This window comes from Thermobia domestica, chromosome 4 (genome assembly GCF_964235325.1).
Source record: "Thermobia domestica chromosome 4, izTheDome1.hap1.1, whole genome shotgun sequence".
Classification (NCBI taxonomy): domain Eukaryota; kingdom Metazoa; phylum Arthropoda; class Insecta; order Zygentoma; family Lepismatidae; genus Thermobia; species Thermobia domestica.
The window spans coordinates 274,580,388-274,602,477 of record NC_137457.1 but is presented as its reverse complement, the minus strand read 5'-3'; the positions used below and the strand labels follow the sequence as shown (position 1 = coordinate 274,602,477).

The window sequence follows — 22,090 nt, the reverse complement described above, 5'->3', positions numbered from 1 at the left end:
CACAATGATCGCCATACCTCGCCATTTATACAACCCTCGACTTCATCACCTTCTCACACCAGTCATCAATGTACAACCTCTGCTCCAGAAACACTTGGGGCAAATCAAACTGCAAGTTCCTGTTTTACATCACAAGAAGAACAAACAACTGTTCAGCCATTCCAAACTAGCCCTTTCCATATCCCTCCAGTGCCGCGACTCACGAAGAGAACATCTAGAAGAGGACGTAAGTCAAGCATCGCCGCTGTTCTAACCCCATCACCTTATAAGTCTGAATTAAAGAAAGCGATGGAAACACGCCAACGAGTGAAACAGAAAAAATCAACAACAACACAATGTCGAGGCTGAGGGCATGGTAGTGTTAAGGCAGTATCAACATCTTGTCATCCATTAAAAGGAAACACATCGTTGAAGTTGAAAGGAGGAACCAAGGAAGACGATTCTGATTGTGACTCAATCTCTGATATAAGTGAAGTATCAACAATATCATCAACTTTAAACGTTCCACCGGGAAAAACACCGTCCACAGATGACGATGCTACCTGCATGTTCTGCACGGAAAATTTTTTGAGTGATACGAGAGGTGAATTCTGGGTCCAGTGTGCCATGTGCTCTTACTGGGCCCATGTAGATTGTGCTGGGGCTGACAAAGACATTTATATTCGTGACTTTTGCCAGTAGTAAACTTAACTATGTGAAACATTTTATTTATCACGTTTTAATTTGGAAGTTCTGGTTCTGAAGTTTGATAGTTCTTTTTTGTGACAAAATAACAGCTCGAAGGAAGAGAGATGATTAGATTTCTTTTTTCTACCTGTAGAATATTTCAGTTTAGAAGTTTGTTTTCAAGTTTAGTCTAATAGAAAAATTGTGCTGTAGTTAAAAAAAAAGAAGAATTTTAGATTTGCTATTTCCGCCAGTAGAATGTGGAATATTTAAGTTTTGAGCTCACTTTTAGTTTGTTCTTTACTTTTAGGAATTTGTTTCAATTTCTTCTAATAAAGTCTTTTAAACATTCTTATTTCATTCTATTTGAATCTCCAGTGTTTAGAATATTGTTTTTAGCTTAAATATGTAATTCATTTAAAGCAATACTGTTTTAGCTTTGTGTAACTTATCTAAATTTAAAGGGGCCCACTTTTGGAACACTTTTCTCGAATGCCGAAAATGCAGTCCATATGAAAATTCTATTTTTCTCAAAGTATTTTTTCCCTGATTGTAATGGAAAGAAACAAGCAAAGGGCTTACATATCATATTATTTTCAACGTGAGTGTCATTTCTCTCTGATTTATATTTTCTTAGATATATGGAAAAAACAAAATGGGGGCTCACTTTTGGTACAGTTCCTCTACTCTTATTTCAAGGAGGGTCCAAAGTAGGCAAGAAGTAAGCCATGACAACAATATATACCTAATGTTCGAAGGGAAGTCTGAAGCGTTAGGAACCGGCAACTCAGTTGTTTTTGTGTTCGGAATAACTTGCGCTGCGATGTATTTCGTCACTGTATATTTCGCATTTTCTTCTCTAATAACCGTGGAAGGAAACATCGCAATATACGTTTCCCGAATACGAGACACCGTGCTGCTGACGATCCTTAATACTTTTGACATCCCGCCAAAGGAGTCCGTGTTTGCTGGTGTCTAGGCTTAACGTTTGCATACTTTGGACCAATCACAATGTCAGATCATATCTCAGAAACAGAGTGATGGTAAGTCTGGGAATTTCACCCTGCAGGGAATACTCTGTACACCATTTGATTATTAATGAAATATGCATTTTTGGATTGCGTTAACGTGACTTCCTTTAAGCCAATAAGGACCACCATCCACAGTTTCTCGAATTCGAAACAGGACCTCTTGAAATTTTGCTTTTTCGCTATTTTGGACAGCACTAGCTCTAAAACTATGCACTTTTCCCCAGAGGTTCACAATAACTTTTTCTCTTATTTTGAAGTATAGAATCATTTCTTACAGTTTGTCAGTACAGTTCATTAACACACTGTATATATATATATATATATATATATATATATATATATATATATATATATATATATATATATATATATATATATATATATATATATATATATATAAACTCAGCGAAAGACAAAAAAATATCCACCTAATTTTAATTCACTTAAATACTGCTATTTTATTATCTCATTAAGTAATTATAATTCTTGGCTCCAACAACGATGTAATTAAACTCAACACAAAATTTTAGAAGTTACTGACCTCTGTAGTATAGTGAAAAAAAAAGGATTTACAACTGACCTCGATCACTACAGAGAGAAATAGAAATAATTCTTAAAATATTTACACAAAAACGAAACTAATACATCACAAATTTTCAACCAATTTATATCAATAGCAAAACATATTTGCACTTGAGCAAAAGACTACTATTATAGAAAGCTTTCCTTCACCCCATAGGACATGCTTTGTTAACTTTGAACTAGATAATTCGACTCGTTTTTGTTCTTATCGCTTTGATGTGCGTGTTAGTCTAACTAGCGTTATCCGAGGCCCTGTGGGTACGTGATATGATTTACACGCAGTCACCTATCTGAAACCTTGTTCCAAATTCGATCTTTATGAATCAAGCGTGTTTACTGATGTTGACGCGTAAAATTTTGCCCAGCGTTCGTATATACAATTGTATATATCAAATCAAAGACTATTAAGCTACTTATAAACGCATTAGTCTCTAAGAATGTATTATGGTTTAAGCAAATGCCAGCGTAATGCATCAGACTATGTGATTGGCCTACCGAATTTCAAAATCCAATTGTATAATGATGACTCCAAGTTGTACTTCTAGTAAAATGAATATGAAAGGAAATTCAAATGTAGTATACACGTATCCTCGAAAAGAATGCTGTTATGGGTAGTTACGCAATAAACATTTTCGTGCGAATTCCCAGCAATTGCAAACTAACACTAGTAAAATGACAATAATTACGTGGTCTGTATATTGTAGCATAAAACAACAAGCAAACGGAGTAACAATGGCTAACATTTTGGTCGTATAGGTCGTTGTTTTTTTAACCCTTTAATGCATGCCGTGCCATATATGACACATACACGTTTTTCACTTTAGCTTTTTTGTGATTTATCAAAGACATCAAATGACTGTTTTGTCTGCTGAGTGAGATATTGAAGTGTATGAATCAGATATTTTCGTGTCATCTGGCATGTTCTTTTTGAGTTGTAGGTGTGTCATATATGACACTTACTTATTTCACGTCGGAATTAAGTGATAAATCTAAAATTCAAGTTTTAAATCATTTTTCAAGTTCCCATATGAGGATTTCCAACACTGATTTTTTTCGTTAAAAGAAAAAATCATGCAAAAAGGGGTTAAAATCACTTCATTCACATAAGCAAAAAAACAAAAAAAAAGCGTTGAAAAGGATCCATTGAAGGGTAAGAAAGTACGGATAATTCAACGTATTAAACGTAGTTATTTACCCAGTACCAATATAAAAGGACTGTGGATCAACTGCATCTGTTTTGATTATCCCTCTTATCAGAGAGGAGGAGATGAGATGTGAAGTAATTTGCAAATGAGCGTGGCGGAAAAACATTTTAAATGACGGTTCTAAATTTAAGACAGAAAACACTATGAAGGAAGCGACAATCCATATCGAACACCTTGAAATAAATAATAATAGCGCTTGCTTGAAATTTTTGGAAGTCTACATATCCATTAAAGAGCGAAGTGCAAAATATATGTTTCAGTGGGGGAGGGGAGGCTGTTTGCCTACTGTATTGTTGTGATCGACTTTCTTCCCATCACCAGTTATTAAGGCTTTCAAATACATTATTTTATTCTCGTTTTAGGAAACGTTTATGCACGGCGTCTAATGAATTTCCTGAGTAGATCAGAAACAGAAACAATGAGCTTGCTTAAGTATTCCAGATTTTGTAAATGAGCATTAACATTTAAATTACACTGTTCAACAACGAAAATGTAAATTGAACAAAATCAGCTAATTCTTATTGATTTTGTGGTGCTGATCACGAATTTGAAAGTTATTTTCGAATATTAGTTCTACTTTTTGTTTTACAGGCATGTCTAATAATAACGCTTTAAAAATAAATATATTCGCTTCGTTTGGGGTAAAATGTTACACTGATCCGGCAACACTGGAGAAACTATATGAACGCTTGGTTTCATTGTGTTCCTTATCTCAGTAGTGTTCTGCTATTGTTAGAAAAGACAGGTTTAGTGCAGTTATCAGCGTTTTGGGTGTGACGTTTGTGTAGTGCAGGACATAAAAATACAACTACAAGTACGCAAAAATACTGGTATTTCGAATGTATATTTTTAAATAGTTGTCGAAACTATTTCAAGTGACATTTTGAGGATTTCAATAAAAAAAATGCCGCGAAATTGTGTAAACAGTGCGGATAGCTTCTCCTACGTGTGTGGGGAAGTAACATTTTCCTCACAAAAGCAGACTATAACACCACTAATAAGAAAAGCCTATCAATATTACTTTGGTTGTAAAATTGGAGACCAAGATAAATCTTGGGGACCTCACATTGTGTGTAACACTTGTGCCAGCAATCTAAGAAATTGGATTAATGGGAAGGGGCGCTCAATGCCTTTTGCAGTGCCCATGATTTTGAGGGAGCCAAGTGACCACATCAGAGACTGCTATTTTTGTATGGTTCCTTCCGTCAAGAAGGGAATTTCCACGAAGAAGCGGGCTTTGATCTATCCTAACATTCCTTCTGCAATGCGCTCTGTTTCACATGGAGAAGGACTACCTGTTCCTGACCCACCTAAAGAATACGATCTTTTTTCTGATGATGATCAAGAAGTTGAAGCTCCTGAATCAAGTACTTCGAAGGACCCTACGTTTGTTGTAGAAGAACCTCCATGTGAACCACATAAACTTACTCAAGAGGAACTAAGTGATCTAATCAGAGACTTGGACCTCTCGAAAAGCAAAGCCGAAATTTTAGCGTCACGCTTAAAGCAATGGAATTTATTGCAGGAAAAAGTAAATATTTCAGTGTATCGGAATAGGGAGAAGATGTTCACTTCATTTTTTACTATGGAAGACACACTTGTGGCATGTACAGATGTAAATGGTCTCATGTGGGCACTTAAAATTAATTACGAACCTACGGAGTGGAGGCTCTTTATAGATTCGTCCAAGGTGAGTTTAAAGGCAGTGCTTTTACATATTGGAAATGAACTTCCTTCAATTCCTGTAGGTTACGCAGTTCATATGAAGGAATCTTATGAAAACTTGAAACGTTTACTTCAAGCCATTAAATATATCGATTTTCAGTGGCTCATTTGTGGTGACCTTAAGGTAATAGCACTGTTGCTAGGTATGCAGTTAGGGTATACAAAGTATTGTTGCTTTATATGTGAATGGGACAGTAGAGATCGTGGATCTCATTACCGCAAAAGTGATTGGAGTACCAGAGAAACTCTTCAGCCGGGGGTGAAAAATGTGCAGCATGAACCACTGGTAGATCGTAACCGAATTTTGCTTCCCCCTCTACATATTAAATTAGGTCTTATGAAAAGTTTTGTTAAGAGCATGAACCAAGAGGATGAGGCCTATAAGTACCTAAGAGGATAATTCCCTCGATTAAGTGATGCCAAAGTTAAAAAGGGTGTTTTCATAGGACCACAGATTAGGCTACTATTCAAAGATCACAAGTTCGACGAAATTCTCCAAGGTGAGGAGAAAGCTGCGTGGGAAAGCTTGAAGAGTGTTTGTTCACAGTTCTTGGGAAGACACCGAGCAACAAATTACAAACAACTGGTAGCAAAGTTGTTATTGTGCTACGAAAATCTTGGTTGCAATATGTCTCTGAAACTCCACTTTCTCCATTCACATCTAGACTTGTGGAGCAGTAAGTGGCGAACATGGTGAGCGTTTCCATCAAGATATTGCAGCCATGGAGAAGAGATATGAGGGAAAGTGGAGTTCTAAAATATTGCCCGACTACTGTTGGACTATTGCAAGGGATGCTCCAGATGTAACCTACAAAAGGCAAGCCAAGCGAAGACGCTCAAAATAAAATAATCCTGTACAAGGGATCACTTGAAACTTTTGTCTACATTGCAGTGTAGTTCTTGCACAAAAAGGTGTTTGTACATATTTTTCATGTTTTGATGTTAATACTAATTTTTATTACGGAATTGTTAATGTTTAACTTGACCACGGTTACTTTATTTTCTGTATCGCTGGGAAACTGGTTTTTGCGTAATTTTGAAAAAGGAAGTACAAGGGTATAGAAAGCTATAGGTTAGGGTACTTCTTAACTCCCCAGCTAATCACATCACAGTGAAATAGATAAAAAAAAGTGAAATGTAGGTTTTTACAAGGATTTTGCTTAAATGTTCTATAAATATTAATACATTTGTATATATACAGCTACTGTTGTACAAGGGCGTTTTTTTCACAACGTGAGCTAAGAAAATTCTTCTATTATCATTTCCTTTCATATTATGCTTAAATGAATGTAAAAATCGCAATTTCAAAGAATTTACATACTTTCGATCAAAATTTGTTGAACAGTGTTATTTATCCTTAAGCTCAAAATGTGACATGCAACATTAGCTTCCAAGATTGATTCATTTATTTTATTGTTACCAAACAGTGCTTTTCCTTGACGGTAAAGTGTCGCCAAAATAAAGATCACCACAAGTTAATTAATGAACCAACCTATTCACCGAAGTTCTTGTAGAGCATTATCTCATATACCTTAGACAATTTTCCTCAATCTTGACACGTGTACTTAATTTTATAGAAGTAAAACAGTAGCATATGAAAAAAATGCTTAGTTTGGTTTTCTGTATTCAAGCTGTAAACTCGGTAAAACTGAAGTAAATTGATAAATATTTAAAATGAGGCTACAACTGCCAGTTAATAAACTACATATACTGTATATATACTACTTATTCAGCTTTCAATATACATTAATATTTTATAAACCACACTTAATAAGTAACTTCAAAATAGCTTACATTATGAGCAGCAAAAGATTCGTCGCCACCAAGACTTCTTAGGACGACTACTGGAGACCTCACTGCAAAATAAATAAATAAATAAATAAATAATTAAAGTAATATATATAGTATATATATAATCAAATTATAAACAATTGTTCTACAATAGATAAGGCTCTTAAAAGTTTGAAGAAACATGAAATATGGTCTTATTTTCTTTCAACTATTTTTCTGACAAGGAAGAAACAAAATATGTACAATTGTTTGCAGGAAAAATTGTTTTGGGGAATAAAATATCCCTATTTATATTTCCACATTGTGTGAATTAATACAGAACAAGAGAGCGATAATGCGGGAGGGATACTAGTTTTACAAATAAATAAATAAATAAATAAATAAAATTAGTGCAAAAATATTGCGACAGAAAGATGTTTTGTAAGTTTTAAGTTTTAGGTAGAAGAATCAGACAATTAACAAAACAAACAAGTTTTAACAAGATACTCTGATCTAGGAGGGCGGCTGTAATTACCGCAGGGTGTTCTGGACACACACCTCACAGAAAATGCAGTGTAAGTAAAGTTTGTTAACGATATGGTTTGCTGTTTACGCGTCCGGGTAGAGACAAAGAGCTACAATTGAAAATAATAGTAATGTCAGTCATTATGCCGGAAACTAAATAAGTAAAGAAACTTTTGCGGAAGGAGAAACTATCACAGTAAAAGAAGAAAATTAACATCGAAGGCAAATATGGTTTAGAGCAAAAGCAAATAGCAAAGTGAATGGCTTCTGCAAACAGAACTCACTTATAATTGAGAAAACCTAATTGTTCATAGGATGTATAGCAAATCTTAATATATTGAAGAAACCATGAAATATATAATTCAAGTATAGTATCAGAATACTTTACGCAATGTGGGAATATTTCCCGGACAGGACAATTACTCAGATCATAATTGTATTCTAGCCCAATTCAAATCCAAATGAAAATGTATCCAGAAGAAGATAGAGGAAAGGAAGCTGCATATTGAAATGTTGGAAAATGAACTATGAAATACCTTCATAAGAAAATTTGAAGAAAAAAATGCTCAAATACGGTAAGGTCTGATACAGACAGTACAACATAATAATCGTTCACTGCATAAGACATAAGAAGTAACTTGGTATTATGAACACGTAAACTTTTAGGAACCGTGGGTTGCTAGAGAGATTTAAAATGTGTAAAGACCTGGAAGCTGGGAAGTTCAAATTAAGGAAAATGAAACATATGATGAAAATAAGTTAACAAATGGGAAGAGATAAATAGAGTAAATTCAATATTTTACAAAAGAATGCTGGAATACATAGTAATCAGAAAGGAAAGTTAAATAATAGGAAAGGCACAGAGGCATGAAGTTAATGAAGTGTAGAAAGCAATAGGAGAGAATTAAGCATATAGTACAAATAACAATAGGAATATAGCTAACGAGCAGAAAGAACCACAGAATATATATATATATATATATATATATATATATATATATATATATATATAGGAATTGGTTCCCAGTTAACATAAACAACGTTACTTAGATGCTGGAAAAGATAAAGCACAAACGAAGAAGCCCAAGCCTCAGGATAATTTAAAACGAAATAAAGAAATATGTTTCACTACAAGAAATGGACTCTCGTCTTGTTAGATTACATATCAAATGAACTTATTAACAAGGAACATTTGCGAATCATGACAGCTAGATATTTATGAAAGTTTGTACTGCGTAATTGTGGATCGCCAATGATTGTGGTGATAGTTACTTGGTGTGGAAATTCCGTGTTTACCCGCTAGGTAAAATACATATACCAAGCAGTGACCTGATGACACTGCTGAGTTACCTCCCAAAAACGCCGGGAAAGGGCAGAAAAATAAAAAAATGTGTGCAAGTAACCTAATATCTACTTGACGAGACATGTGAACGTGAGAACGGTAGTAGTCACACAAGCAGTGTTGCCATCCCATCACAAACTTATAGTTTTTTTAATATAACGCATACAATTTTGTACGTCGTATCGAATGTGCGGCTAGGGTAAGAAATATACGTATTTTGCATACTATCTATGGCTTTTTTGTTGTATGTATTTGTGTATTATGTTAAAATATTTTTCACCTCTATATTACTGATAAACTCAATGCAGCGTGTTTTGTTTTCATCGTTGTCTCACATCTTATACTCTCGGCTGACACCTAGCACAGGTTCGAAATGTTTGCGAATCGATTCTGACGTACTTTGTTACCTTTCGTGACACAGCTTTTCTATACTCCTTTCAGGTAGTACGCCATCGTTTCTGTGGTTTGCAAGGCATGTGGGATTTTATGTAGTATTGATGGACCAAGACAGTTCATTTTATAGCTCTCGGAAACAATTCGAGATATCGATTCCACACAAACGCCCTTGGAATTGCTGCGCTACAGGAAGACTTGCTGTTCACATTTTCGTATTATGTCATAAGGAACTTCTTCTTTCATACTACTAGTCTAACATGTGCACTTTTTTGGGGGCGGAACCTGTATCAAGCCCTTTAGTCATTGATGCAGTGCCTACTGTAGTCTATTCTCTACTATACATGTCTTCTGTAATCTTGTTCTTGTACATTTTTTTCGTTTCTTTGTGCGGACAACATCATTTCTCAACTTACAGCCTCATATCTCCCTTATTTGGCAACACTGATAACCCACTTTCTGCTTATTTTCTTTCACGTTTGATGCAAATTGTTTCAATGTCATATAATGGACTATTTGGCTATATCTCATTAACTATACTAAGTACTGTAATTTTACTAATTTCATAATGAAGCACCTGATAAGTATATACAGAATTATTAACTTTTCCTTAATTAGTAGAGTAGTTTCCCTAAAGCATTACGTTTTAGATTTAAAAACAAATTCGTTGTTTCTTGATTTTCTCTGAGACTACATTAGTTTTCTTCTCATCCATATCATTTTATTCAACTTAAAGGGATCTATTAATAAGAATCTTTCATGATTGTATCTTACGTTTTCAACATTATTAAGGTTATAGATTTCACTAAATTTGAAAGAAAATTCAGGCACAGACCATGTTCAATTTCCATTTTTCTTATTTCGAATTAGCAACTCTAAATTGGTAGTGTATGAACTGAAGTTTTAGACATTAAACTTTACACTAGTTTCCTGTACTCTTCATTTGCATCTGGACAAAGTATTAATATCCATGTATAAAATTTGAGTGCACTATTTTCGTTACTTTCACTCCGTAAAATATACCGATAATTTAAGAATATCGCGAAAATAATCAAAGTAGAAACTTACATCAAATAATCCTCTTCAGCAAGCGTGTCACTAGCAGTAGGAGCAGCAGCAACCTGTGAACAATTTTCCACATTTATCAAATCTGATTCGGATTCATAGACTTCCTGACAATAACACGGATCGTCATTTACCAAGATATCAATAGCATATTCCGAATCTTCTGAATCTGATTCAAATATATCTTCTAAATAACAGGGGACCTGGAATATAAAATAAAAAAATGATAATAATTTTAACATTTATATAACCAAAGATATTTATTATAGGAATACCCATTGGTAGCACCAAGCAATAAAATACTATACTACTTACAATTTCTATATCAAAATCAAAAGAATAATATTACTAACTAAATAATATTAATTAAACAAGCATATTGATTCTTAATATATCTTGTGAAATATGAATAAATGTTGGATGAGAATTAAGACTTATAACATGCATTCATTTTTAACTAAAGACGCTATGAGAAATACAATATAGATACATTTACGTACTGAAAAGAACATACCCCTTTTGAAAGAATATACAACACATAGACAAAAACATATGATTACGTCGTGTATTCTCAACCGATTGTATTTTGGAATTTATTCTTGCGGGAATCTATTGAAGATACATCGGGTTATATAATGAGAATAGTGTTTTAATCTTCTTGCACTCGCTCATTCCTTTTATTAAGATTTGTCTCTTGAATTCCAGGCCGAACTAGGCACTTTCATTTTCAATCTAGCATATACACAACGGAATATAGATAAGATTATTTTAGACGTGAAGAAAGTTAATTCATGTTTTGGAGAGTGCATTGGATTTCATTGTAAGAGCACATATCTCTGTCTAAACTGAAATGGCAGCAGCATTGTCTTGATTATGTTCTAAATGTCTACTTCATGAACATTAGAAAATAGTGCTAATTAAATGCTAAGCATTCATGAATGGAAGTTGAATCCGCCAGTATCTACCCATACTGTGCACAACTTGCTACTCACAACACTGAAAATCACATTTTAATAAACAATATTTCAACATTTAGCGTACTAATAATGTGCTAGCAATAACTACCACATCGGTAGGTAGTCTTTACTAAGAAACAATTTTATTTATAAGTATGCAATCATCAGAAAGAAAAGTTACATGTATTTTAAGTTTGAAGCTTCGAATATATAGTAGCATAATATTCTTAACTAGTTCATCGATTTACATTCGTCCATGCGTAATTATAGAATGTATCTCGAATTTTCCAAGTAAATACCCTGAACTGAATTACTGTTCTTTCAAATACAAAATGGTTGTACCGCCTAAAACACCTAAAACACTCAGTAGAAAAATACCTTAACCCTGTCTAAATATTTCCTCTTAATCGAAGTTTATATTCTACAAGACGTGATATAATGCCATATCAAAATTTAAAAAATCATTTCTTATATCTTAGTTTTAACTCTTTGTTTCGTTGATTAAGCAGAGAATGAGTGTCAATATGACAAATCAGATACACGAGTAATCTTAATGTACATAAAACCCGATACAAACTCAATGAAGAAATAAATAAACAAAAATCGAATGTGAACATAAAGGTGGAAAAACTTTAGAAAAACTTACGAACTAAAATATATAAGAAAGACAACGTAATGCACGATTGAACAATAACACCTTGTATTCCGATCTCCAAAAAGGTCCTAAACTTACTATACGAAGTAACACGGACTTCTGAAAACAAATTTCCTCTATAACATAACAATACTCGGCCTCATACTACTGCCTGTGCAATGGCTGCGATCATTGAAAATCTTAATTTCATCCTCCGTTCGTACCGAATCTCGCCTCAGTGGTGAAAGGCACTCAAGATATAGAAGTTGCAATCTGATGAAGAGGTACAACGAATGGTGTATGACTGATTGCGTATCAAAACAAAAAAGATCTTTAGAGGCATTGGGACACTTTGTAGGTAATGGGAAACTTCTATTGAGCGTAGAGTGCATTGTGTAGAGAAATGAAATTCATTTGTTCCATACTCACTCAATATTTTCCTGCTTTTTAAGTTTTAACGTTTTTTTGACACCTCGTAACACTAGAAAATTGTTGTTTCTGTAAGTACCGGATATGGAAGTGGAGATACAATTTTAACAACCGATTCCAAGAACCTAAGAAATTTTAATAACCGGTTCGGGTGAATAGGTGAATGACATCATTGAGTAAAGCAATAGACCCGTATGCTCTGTCAACGATCAGGCCATGAGCGTCCGCAGCGGAGGCAAGGGGACAATCGCTTTACCCTGCATTTTCGAAACGCTTTTACCCAGAAACACACATAAAGGAACATTATATTTGGTTACACCTACTAGAATATTTAATACAGACCTATTTAATGTAGTCCACAAAGTTATGCAATATGCCTCAATAATAACTGTTTTGCATCATGCGTTATGCGCATCAATGTGTGTCGGGCTTTTGCCCCTTCCCCGACCTTGGAAAAATCCTGCGGGTGTTTCTGAATAAAAGTGTTCTTATTCGGAACTATTATTATTTTCAGGTATGCATAGTATCAAGTATGAACCAGTACTAAAAGATAGCGTGAAATTGTTTTGAATATATGTCACTATAAACAAGAATTACAGAATTCATACTTGAGCTTATTATTGTTGAAGATCATGTGATATCACTGGCGTAGGGAAGGGGGGCCAGAGGGGGCGCCCCCCAAAGAAGTCCAACAATGTACTTTGATGTTTGTAATCTTTTATATATTTTTATAATTATATATTTTTTGTTTGTAATTACTCTACATGTACCTATAACAACACTCGCCCCCCCCCCGAACACACATCCTGCGCTACTGTGTGATATATGAAGTACAGCAATCAAGGTGCAAAAGCAAGTACTTGCAAAACACTTGGAGAAATGAAGTAGGTTAAATATAGTAGTAGATTTTAATAAAATTAGCTGTAAATAGCTTGGTAGATAGATCACCTCTGGCGCACGAGATCGCTGCGCTGGTTCGATCCCACTTTTCCCCAGGAAGACTTTCTGTAGGACCCATAGTGTGCGTGGATTTTCTCGGTGTTTTCCCACTTCCTTCAGTCCACCATTTCGATAATCATCATCACTGCTTCTTTTAGATTTGGATTATAATCTTGGAATATTAAACTAGAAAATTTCAAAAAGCGCCTTCGGCACCCTAACACCCGTGCTAATCGCGTAGTTTTCTCGCTGCGGGAACTTATGCAGAGTCATTCTGAGGCGTGATTACTAAAGAGTTCGACTAACGTATGTTTCCTGCAGTAGTCAGGCCTTTAGTATGACTCTAATCATACGTCAAAACGACTCTGCATAAAGCCCTATCTCAGATTCCTCATTCCACCTGGATTGTGGAACAAATCTGTCTATGTAAGTAAGAAACCTAGTAAAAGTTGGTGATAGTTTTCATTTAACGAAGCCATGTTTGGTCCAGAAAACGCTGGAATTTTAACCATAATGATTATCATCCCGGTAGCCACTCCAAAATTGTAGGGGGGCCCGGCTGAAGTTAGAGGGAGCTCGATCCAACAATATTATAGTTCATCACCATATTATAGTTCATTTGCAAACCTACCGTGAACATTTTAGAGAGGCAGTCAAAATTTAGGGGGTCTCGGCCCGCCTAGACCCCCCTGGATACGGGCCTGATGATTATGCCATCTGAAGTAAAGTTACACTAAGACATTCAACTTACAAAACGTATGCACTGGGGAACACAACTTACAAAATACCTGCACGGGAATACAAGTGACAAAATACCACGCTTGAAGGAAATAAGTCTGTTTTGTTGAAAAAATCGGATTTGTGTAATGGTTTTGTATTTGTATACTTATTCTTAATTTGCACGTTTGAGACATCTAGTTATAGATAAACGTATATCTTTGAAATTTGTAGAGAAAATTTTACCATAAAAGTAGATTTCGTTACCCCTAAATGCAGTTTGAGTCGAATTTTGTCCAGAAAACGCTGGAATGTTAGCCATGATATTTAAGTCCCTAAAATAAAGCTGCTCCAAGGATTGCAACTTCGCCTATAAAATAACATTTTTGAACCTACTAAGAATCTGTTTTGCCCTATCTATCTAGGTAATGATTTTGTATTTGTACACGTATCTTTAATCTGTACCGTAGAGGCATCTAAACACTTTTCTATCCGTAACTCATGTGGCAACATCGCATGTATCGCAATGTGCAGGACTAGCCCGGGAGAGTAATGCTCCCGGAAGTAGAAACGACAAACACATTTCTGATTGGTTGGCGTTATCCACTTCTTGCCACGTTGTATTCAAATAGCAGACAACAAACACTTGCTGTTGTCGGCCTCAGTGGTCGAGTGGGCTAGCGCTATATGCTAGTAATAAAATCTTATTTTGGCGCGAGTTCAAACCTCGCCCGAGGAAAGTTTTTTTTTTACATTTTTTTCACATTTTTATAACACTTATTAAATTAAAATAATATGAAAATAATACTTAAAAAAGTGATTTATTTATTTTTATGCAGATAAGGAGTTGTAGTACTTATGACCTTGTACTCCATGATATAGGGTCGTTTTGTTCCCCTTGTACTTCATGATATAAATTTTGTGACCAACTTAAAACAACTGGCTAGGATAGCGCGTAAAACAGCTGTCTAGAGTAGCGCGCGGAAAAACGTACTTCCGGGAGTATTACTCTCCCGAGCGGGTCGTCAATGTGCTCTGCCATCTAGTGAGAAAGTTCTACCCTAAACGTGACTAGCGATCCAGCTTAACATCAACATCTAGTATAATCTGAATCTATGTCCACTAGCACTGGACCTGTAAAACAAGTATATTCGGCATGTAAGTGTTTATTATGTTTTTTTTTTTAAATAACTCGTTAAATGAACAGAAATAAATGAAAATAGAACTAAGAGTAGCACGAGTACTAATATTAAGAGTGATTCTTGTACTTAGTAGAGACCAAGTAACATTGAAAATAACGTAAAAAAAATCTTTCAGCAGAGGAAGATCGGAAGAATATAAGAAGGCAAATTACACGAATAGTGTTCCCTGTTCAGGCAAATGGTCCGTATGGTTATTTAGAACCGATAGTTATTATTGCGAAATTGTCCTACTGTACTACTGATTCAGGTTCTAAACATTTCTTTGCCATCGGTCAACGCTCTGGTTTCTCTCTGAAGATTCTCCCCTGAACGACATTTTTTATGTTTGATCTGTCATCGCGATCCCAAGTAGTGTAATTCCTCTATCTAAATATCCTCGAATATTAAAATAGGAATAGTATATTAAATTAGTACGGCAAAACCTTTTTTGTACAAGAAAGAAGGTGGGTAATATAATGTTATATGAGCAGACGATTTTTTTCTAATGAGTAGGAACGATGCTAGAGGTGCATGAAAATTTGATTTTTTTAAAAAAAGGAAATGGTTTATTTAGAATACATGGTTATATAATATCTAAGCTTGTGTGACTTGCAATTGGAAAACAAATCTTCTTGCCGTTTTCAATATTCCGACATATCAAATCGTTCCGGAGATATTAAAAAACATTGCTGAAGTTTTCAACAATGCTTAACCTTTTGGGGACTTTTGGTACAAATCTGTACCATGGCGTCGACCTACGGAAATTGCTTTATAAATCTCTAGTAAAGCTTTTCACAGAAGTTTGTGTGCAGCCATTCAAGCTTGGAAGCATCCAAGAACATGTTTCATGGGCATTTTGCAGTCACGCGTGCGATGTCTCTGAGTAGTGAAGTCACAAACATTGAAGAAGGACACATTGGTAAATTTTAGAGCTTTTTTTTTTTAAAAAAAAATCCTGACACATTTCTATTTATCCTAGGATCCCGGTTTGTAATGTCGTTGTACTTGTAATTGAACAAGAATTTCAACTCTAAAATTCAAATTTCCCTATTGTGTACCAGCAGCAAGAATATTGCTTCTAAATTGGGAAAAAATGAGATTTTTTAGTAAATATCCTTTTTAAGGAGTTTCTCCCCTGAGGCTCACGGGAGGGACATGCGAGTAGTGCCACTTGAAAGCCTGAGTCATTCCAAAGAGAGCGAGGTACGATTTATGAGTTTAGGAAAAATAGGGATGTGTCAAGAAATTTTCGAATTTCTGAATGTTTCCCCTATTGTCACGTTTTTCGACAATTAGTTTAGCAAAGTATCTACCATATTATCACTGTTTATCCTAAATTCAAGAGTCACACCTCATTCTCTTTGGAATAAATGACCCTTTCTAACAGCACCACTCCCATATTGATATCATGTACGTGTGGAGAGAACATTCCCTCCACTGGGGAATTTTGTAAGAAAGAATAATTATTTTTCAAGTTTAAGCCCCTCTGCAACTTTCTGTTAGCGCTCATATCTCAAAATCACAAATAACATACTACATAGTGTATGTAATATCCTTGACAAATATTAGTCTCATATCTGGAAAACTAAACTGGAAAATTCATGTTATATTTATGATCTAGGTCCCGCCCTCAGTTTTCAAGAGATGAGGTTGATATTTTGCACAGATATTACACACAATATGTATATTATGTTTTAGGTGATCTTGATATACGAGCATTAATACAGGGATGGCCAGAGGTGCCCAAGCTTGGAAAATATTGATTTTTCTTATAAAATTCCACTTTAGAGGGAATTTTCTCTCCTCAGGTACATGGTACCAATCTGGGAGTAGTACCGTTGGAAAGAGCCATTCATTTCAAGAAGGACGAAATGCAATTCATGATCATCGGCTAAAAAAGCGATGTGTCAGGAATTTTTTATATAACATCATATTATATTTTATGATGTAGATTAGAGTGGGATATTCTTTCCATATGGGTTAATAATTTTTCCCGCCGTAAGTTTTCAAGTACTAGCATCAATTACCCGCTTTGCTGAGTTATACTAAGAAAAAAATATAATGTGTTCCGTTAGTCCCTCACCTTTTTCTAATACTACATAGTCCTTTAGTATCGGTCATTTTCGATGATTTTTATATATCCGCTCCTATCCCCATGTTGCAGGGCATGGCATCCGAAGTGTCACTGTACATTTACGATCCCAGACCTAAACGTCATCTATGTTGAAAATTTGATCAAGATGGTTGGGTGGTTCAAGAGTAAAGTTTTATTTATTCTTATATATAAATCTCCCCATCCCTTCCCCTAGGTTCTACCGTCAAAGTGAATATATATATATATATATATATATATATATATATATATATATATATATACAGTGGCGGATCCAGGATATGATCAAGGGAGGGGCTAAACCATTATTTGCTGTTTTATCCAGTGTAAAGCAGAATTGAAGCCCATTTTATCCAGTGCAAACCTGAGCGTCAAGGGGGGGGGGGCTATAGCCCCGTAGCCCCCCCCTTAGATCCGCCCTTGTATATATATCTTCCCAAGCCCGAACATAATCAATGTTGAAAATTTGATCGAGATCGGTTGAGTGGTTCAAGAGTTGTCAAGTTTTATTTATTTTTATAGATCTCTCTCTCCTCCCCCCTAAGGTCTACCGTAAAAGTGATAGGATTAAAAAAAAAAAAAACTTCCCAGCTCCGAATCTCTTCTATGTTGAAAATTTGGTTGATTGGTCGGGTGGTTTAAGGGTGAGGAAGTCAGAAAGACAGTCACTTTTATTTTTATTTTTTAAACATATATCTCACCCTTCCCTTCCCCTACGTTACAGCGTAAAAGTGAAATAAAGAATACGTCCCAGGCCCGAACTCTAGCTATGTTGAAAGTTTGATCGAGATCGGCCGGATGGTTCAAGACTTATTGAAATGTTTTCATTTACTTCTATTTCCCCTCCTCTGCTCTCCATCCCAAACATCTACTGTCAAAATGTAATGAGAAAAGGTTTCCAAGGTTCCAACCTCATCAATATTGAAAATTTGCTTCAAAGCGATTGGGTAGTTCAAGAGTTATTAGCTCACGAACAAAGTCACTTTTAATTTTATATATATTGATTTTTGCATATCTCCCTCTGCTTCCTCGCAACTAAGTTCTACCGTAAAACGAATAGCTAAAATCACCCCCAGGCCAGAACTGCATCTACTTAAAAAGTTTCATCAATATAAGTCGGGCGGTACAAGAGATTAAGAGCCACATAGTCACTTTCAATTTTATAACGTAGAAGGGATTGCTATTTTCACAGATATTACATACAGTATGTAGTATGTTTTAGGTGATTTTGAGATACGAGTGCTAACACAGAAGGCGCTCAGACAGGCACAAATTTAAATAAGTGATTTTTTTTAAAAAAATAATTTTTATTGTATTTTCTCTCCTCAGGTACACGGTATTGAAATGCGAATGCTAGTGTTCGAAAGGCGAATTCATTATAGAGAAGGCGAGGTATCATTCATGTTCCTACAATGAATAGTTTTTATGCTGGAGCTGATTGAATAAAAATAGACTGAAAAGTATTAGCGGAGAAAATTGCAAAATCTGCTAGAACATCCAAACTATTTCTGTTCAGACCATTCTCCGTACTTCATTCTCCTCACAATGAAACAATTTTCTGTACCATTCACATGTTCATGTCATGTACCTGAGAGGAGATACTCGCGATAAACGAGGATACTTTTTTTCATTCACGTTTTTCCAACTTTGGGCTATAATTTCCCACGTAAGGTTCATAATAGGAAAATGTGGTTGGTACAGTTGGGAACACCACTTTATACCGAAAAAAACGAGGCATGAGTCATGATCCTGCAATAAATAGTCTGGACTCAATATCTGCTTACTGAAAATCTAAAATTTACCGAAAAACTGGAAGTCTCAAAAGTGATAAATCATGTAATTGCGAGAACTTCTTGTAATTACAGTTATAAAACTAATACGGTAATGCTATAAAAGAAAACGAAAGCAACAATTGTTTTAAATACAAGTTTATGGGCATACCATTTGAAAGCCATGGTACCATTTCAACGCCAGCTCCATTCTGAAGAGAATGCGGTATGAACCATGATAATAGGATAAATAGTAACGATTCACTAGCTGCTTGACTGAAAGTCTAAAAAATTCCCCCAAAACCCAGATATTCGTATTTCTAACTAATGCCTAAGTATTAAGCAAAACGAGTAGCTTACCTGAGATGGTTCATCCATAACAACAGTATTCCCATCCTCTTCACACGACCCAACCTGTCGAGAACAATCTGAACGACTCTGATCCAATACTAAATCAATCGGCGGTAACAAAACTTCTATATTCTCATCATCGTTGTTCTGGAAGGAAACAACGAGAAAATTAAATAATGAATAACAAGGTAACAAACTCTCCAAAGAGACCAAACATAGTGTTAAATAAAATCTATTATTTAGGACAATCATTCTAATGCAACGTAGTACGATGCTAGGGCTAGGAAAGGCTCTCAAGGGAAATAAAAAGCCATGAATAGTTAAGGCAGTTTAGACAGAAACATACTAACTGTGTTGGAGGTAAATTTTGATCAGTATTTCTACGAATCGATAAACAAAACCTCCGCAATATTTTCTTTCCTTTCAGGATGAATTTTAGTTATATTTGATACTGGAACATTAGCAGAGTGTTTACTATCCACTGTAAAAATTCAATTATTTGAAGTATTAAACAATAATGTTTCTGAATATACTTTGTATCGTGAGGAACCATATGCTAAAATCTTCATGTGACTTATAATGGTATTGTTAATTGATGGCTTCTGAATTGAAATTATCTTTATGGTAATCTCAATTAAGCAAAAAAGAAAAGTGAATCGATTTTCCTGTGGTTAACAACGTGTTTGAGTTTCACTTACAGACTTGAAAACTAATGCACGAAAAGTAAGAGATCTATGACCTATATTTTATAATCGTTTTCAAGAATTGAACAAACTTGAATTAGAATGCATTTTTTCTTTTCATTAATACCGAATATAAACAAGGATTATATACTGTATGGTTTCCAACCAAATTTAATGATTTCAAATATTACGAGATGATAAAAATAAGTTTAAAAATAATGGTACCGCCTATGAATTATGAAAACATCTAAATTTAAAAGAATTCAATATTACAGCATTAACAGGTTGGGTTTATATACAGGGTGTTTCAAAACAACACCGACAATTTTGGAAGGTGATTCCTGACACCAAGATAAGAAAAGAAGTATAGACCAACGTGGGTGCATAAATGCTTTCTTTACTAATTATAGGCTGCCGAAAACAAGAAAAAATCAAATTTAAATGTCCATAGCTCCAAAACTATGGGACCTACCGTAGCTGGGTGAAGAGTTCACTTAGGAACTAGTATGTGCCCTATCCAAATATCCTTGCATTAGAATCCTGTGGTACTTTCGCAACAAAATTTGTAGACGGAGTTTCGCTACGGCCACATAATTTGAAGTCTGTAAAAATTGTTGCGGAAGTACCACAGGAATTTAAAACATAGGTAATTTTAGGTCACATACTAGTATCTAAGTAAAGTCTTGACCCGACTACGCTAGGTCCATAGTATTGGATCTATGACGTTTAAAGTTTATTTTTTCATATTTTCGGTAGCCTATAACTCCGAAAGAAGGCATTTGTGCACCCAGGATGGTCTAAACTTTTTCTTTTATTTTGGTGTCAGGAATCACCTTCCAAATTTGTAGGTGTTGTATTGAAACAAACTATATATGTGAAAAGACGTACATATTCAAATAGTATTCTCTCCAATAAAATTTATAAAATCGGATAATATATTCTATCTATAAATTGATCAAATACATAATATGCAATTAGGTTGCCTTTAACATAAAATTTATGTTGAAACATTGAAACGCCAGTATAATGCTACATTCATAAGGACCAGGAAACTTGCCACACTAACTTTTATAATAATAAGACAATTCAATTGTTTGTGCTTTATCTCGGACTTTTCAATGTCTTGTATGTTAGATCAAAATTCCCAGTTTTATTTTAATGTCTTGTTTATAGACAATTATTGTGTTAATTTTTAAACATGAATTGTGCTTGAATATTTTTGCATTAAATACGTGTGTAAATATATTCCATTCTGATTTGTATTTACATATAGAAACAAATTATAGATTTATGACACACAATAATACATATCCCTTCCTCAATTTGCGGAGCTACATTTGGATTTAAACGGCATCAGAAGTGTCACTCTTTATCTTATCGACCAGGAAAACAATGGATTCGATAGTAATATGGGTCATTTCAATTATTTTTAAATGTCTCTTCGCTCTCCACCTTTAAGTTACACTGTCAAGCTTATATGACAAAAAACATCTCAGGTTTAAACTTCATCTAAGTTGTATGCCAGTACCATAAGTTCTATCGTAAAAGTGAATAGATTAATACCATTCCAGGCGCAAACCTTATCTATGTTGAAAATTTGATCGAGATCGGTTTGGTGATTCAATTGTGATGAAGTCACAAAGACAGTTATTTTCTTCTTTATTTCTTACATGAACCTCCCACACCTTCTACCCTTCGCTGCACCGTCACGGTTAAGTGACAAAAATTATCCCAGGACCAAACGTCATCTATGTTCAAAATTTGATTAAGATGGTTGGGTGATTCAAGAGTAAAGTTTTATTTATTCTTATATATAAATGTCCCTTTTCCTTCCCCTAGGTTCTACCGTGAAAGTGAACATATATATAAATCTTACCAAGCCCGAACATCATCAATGTTGAAAATTTGATCGAGATCGGTCAGGTGGTTCAAGAGTTGTCAAGTTTTATTTATTTTTATAGATCTCTCTCCTCCCCCCTAAGATCTACCGTAAAAGTGATAGGATTTTAAGAAA

General features: G+C 34.8%; 1 protein-coding gene across 1 annotated transcript in view; it reads right to left on the bottom strand.

Annotated features, from left to right (window-relative positions):
• Positions 1–22,090, bottom strand: part of LOC145683519 (uncharacterized) — a 375,576-nt gene that overhangs the window by 121,205 nt on the left and 232,281 nt on the right. The window contains exons 17-19 of the mRNA XM_081754860.1: positions 19,403–19,540; positions 10,308–10,507; positions 7,004–7,065 (exon numbers count right to left, since the gene is read on the bottom strand). Coding sequence (XP_081610986.1) covers positions 7,005–7,065; positions 10,308–10,507; positions 19,403–19,540 — 399 coding nt within the window. The 3' untranslated portion in view covers position 7,004. The remainder of the gene's footprint in view (positions 1–7,003; positions 7,066–10,307; positions 10,508–19,402; positions 19,541–22,090) is intronic.